General features: G+C 51.0%; 1 protein-coding gene across 1 annotated transcript, besides 1 other annotated feature; it reads right to left on the reverse strand.

The window, feature by feature from the left end:
• Positions 1-375: 375 nt before the first annotated feature.
• TraAM80_03415 (retrotransposon hot spot (RHS) protein) lies at positions 376-1,458 on the reverse strand (the record flags this gene model as incomplete). Its single annotated transcript, XM_029380387.1, has 1 exon — positions 376-1,458. One exon carries the CDS (start codon positions 1,456-1,458, stop codon positions 376-378), a length of 1,083 nt encoding a protein of 360 aa, XP_029239824.1.
• Positions 1,459-2,180: 722 nt separating this feature from the next.
• Positions 2,181-2,244: a microsatellite.
• The last annotated feature ends 405 nt before the right edge of the window (positions 2,245-2,649 follow it).

Consider the following 2,649-nt stretch of genomic DNA (forward strand, 5'->3'; position numbering starts at 1 on the left):
GGAAGACTGTTGAACCGCCTCACCGTGCTGGTTCTGGTGCCATGCTCAGCCCTCGTCGTCTCACCTGCACCGCAACCATCGTCCTCTGCGGTGCACCAACGAAGAAAAAACCATCCCCACAAGCGGAAAGATTCTGCTCTCCGGTACGTATATCACCCCGCATTGTGCATCCAACATCAGAGGAGTGTGCCCCAGCGCCATTAATCCAACGGGTCTGCTTGGATGCTTTTCGGGGTTCGATTGCTGCACACATCTCTGTTACCGGCAACGTCCTGGTGGAGGCAACTCGTTGAGGCCTGGCACTATATTTTCCACAAAGTCTCTACTCAGAAATGCGAGCAGAGTGCACCGCTCCAAAATTTCCGGAATTAACACTCAACGGTACTTCAATAGTCGAAAAATAATGTCATTCTCCTCACCCACCTCGAGCAACTTTGCAAATAATTTGCTTCCAAGAGAAAAACAGACCGGCAGGTTAACAAACGCCTCAAGACCGCGTTGTGTTACTAATCTGACAACTTTCACAAGTTTGTGAGAAGCGTCATTCGAGGGGCACTCTTCCATACCTCCAATCATCCCATAATGTACAGCATTTGAAGCGTCGATACCTGCCAGGATGTTATTGGCATCACGCACGCGCTTTCTATATTTATTGTCGTGAAAGATGCATCGTGGAATCGGTCCGACGTCATGCATGCGCATGTGCATCCTTCTCCAGTACTCCACCTGCTCCTCTTCAGTCGTACTGCGTGTCCCCCACGCACACATCGCCTTCACGTCGTTTTCATCGGGGCAATTCATGATGATTTCGATAGCACCCTCCTGATTCGCCCATGCTTGGAAGTTCTTTTCGTTCGGGGACGACAACATAATGATGCCCCACTCAGGGGAGGGCACAACATTAGTCGATGGTTCTTGAAGTTGTCTTGCCATATCGATGATAATATACCCCTTCATTCCAGTCCTAGCCAAATTTACCATAACATCGTCAATATTACTCTCACCCTCGTATTCTGTCACCGTTCGTGTCCTCCTGTCAAACAAGTATGCAAAATCCCTTCCAAAGCAGTACACAACCACATGGAGCTTCGTGGCATCGTAGTGCAGCAGCTGATAAAGGAGGTAGGAGCCAGCCGCCATTGAATTCCCCACCCCAGAAGTTCCAATCAAAAGATGACGTCTCATTTTAGGTGCGTATGTATCTGGAGGGGGAAACACTCCTTTTACATCACCCTCGACGATCTTCCACACCCGATGCACCTCAATGTTAATGTAGCAGTCGGTAATAGGCACTGCATGGTTCAGCGAGTAAGGCCATCGCTTTTCAAAGGAAAGGATCATGTGTTTTGGGCGTGGTGGATGGAATTGCTCCTCACCACCCACTGGGAGAAAAGTACACACAGTCTGCGTGTATTCCCATAATAACTCTTGTGGCCGTTGGCCCTCTATCACCACCATGTCTTCCACTTCGCCCTCGGGAAATCCCACGACGTGACTCCACGTTGCGTTAAACACGGACTCGTAGAATGCCTCCGGTGATGGTCCTCTGGGGCGTATTTCGGTTTCCCGTGTTGCCCCTTCCTCCTACGCTAGTTGAAGAGCTGCCTTCAGTTTTGTCCGTGTAATAGCAGAGACAATACTCATTATCTGTAAATTCCTTCCAGCCTCGCAGCGTGCCCACCATGCACTCCGTAAGCTTGCGTGCATCTTCAAAAAGCTGATACCCTGGTGAATTGAGAATTTCCCCTCACGACGCCTCTGGTCTGTAACGTATTCTGCGGGCTGCTGCACAAACACCTACATCACCACATTCTGGTCTTCACCCACCGCTCTGCTGGGGCCAATGTACTGCCGAAGGAAGTCGTTCAGCAAAATTCCGTTGCTTTGACCAACCCGTACATTAAGGACATCCTCGATAGAGCTCGATAACGTCCTCCTTGGCCGCTGCAGCGCTCCTTCCACCCTTCGGCGCTGTGCGGGGGTCTCCTCGGTGGGGTGAGATTCTTCCCTATATCTATCCGACATGTTTTCCTTGAACTTGTTGTCCTTTTGTAGTGATTGTTGGCTTAAGTTGTAAAGCAATACTAACCACTAGCCAAAAAAGGGAGAATGAAAAAAAAGCCAAAAACATGCACAAACACGACCCTACGCAGCCACAACAACAAAAAAAGAGAAAGGGCCACACACACGGCACGCGGCGCACACCTCACGCACACACACGCAGAGGCACCCCCAATCCCACACGACGGCAAATCACCGCCATATTTACTTTACACTCCGCTGAAGGCAGAGCATCCACACTGCTCGAAGGCAGGCCACTCTGTCCATTACTCCCTTTCCAGCGCCACCCATGAACCTTCACCCAAAACATCGTGCGGCATAGGCGGGAAGCATCACGATGCCTGCGGAGGGTCACCGCCAAACAAAGACGCGGCCCCACCACGTGCCCATGACGACGTTTCGTCCTCATCGCAGAAAAAAGGGTGTGTGCGTATGTGTGACGGCGTGTGGGGCAGCAAAGTGACAGCAGCGGCATCCGTCACTCGCCAAAAGAACAGAAAAAAAAAAGAAGGACGAGGGGCGTGTCAGCTTCCAGCTTCAAGGCACAGGTGGAGCCGTGGCAAAAAGTTTCACCTCTTGAGTGTGTGC

Source organism: Trypanosoma rangeli, assembly GCF_003719475.1.
Source record: "Trypanosoma rangeli strain AM80 chromosome Unknown Tra_15.4_contig_00089, whole genome shotgun sequence".
Classification (NCBI taxonomy): Eukaryota; Euglenozoa; class Kinetoplastea; order Trypanosomatida; family Trypanosomatidae; genus Trypanosoma; species Trypanosoma rangeli.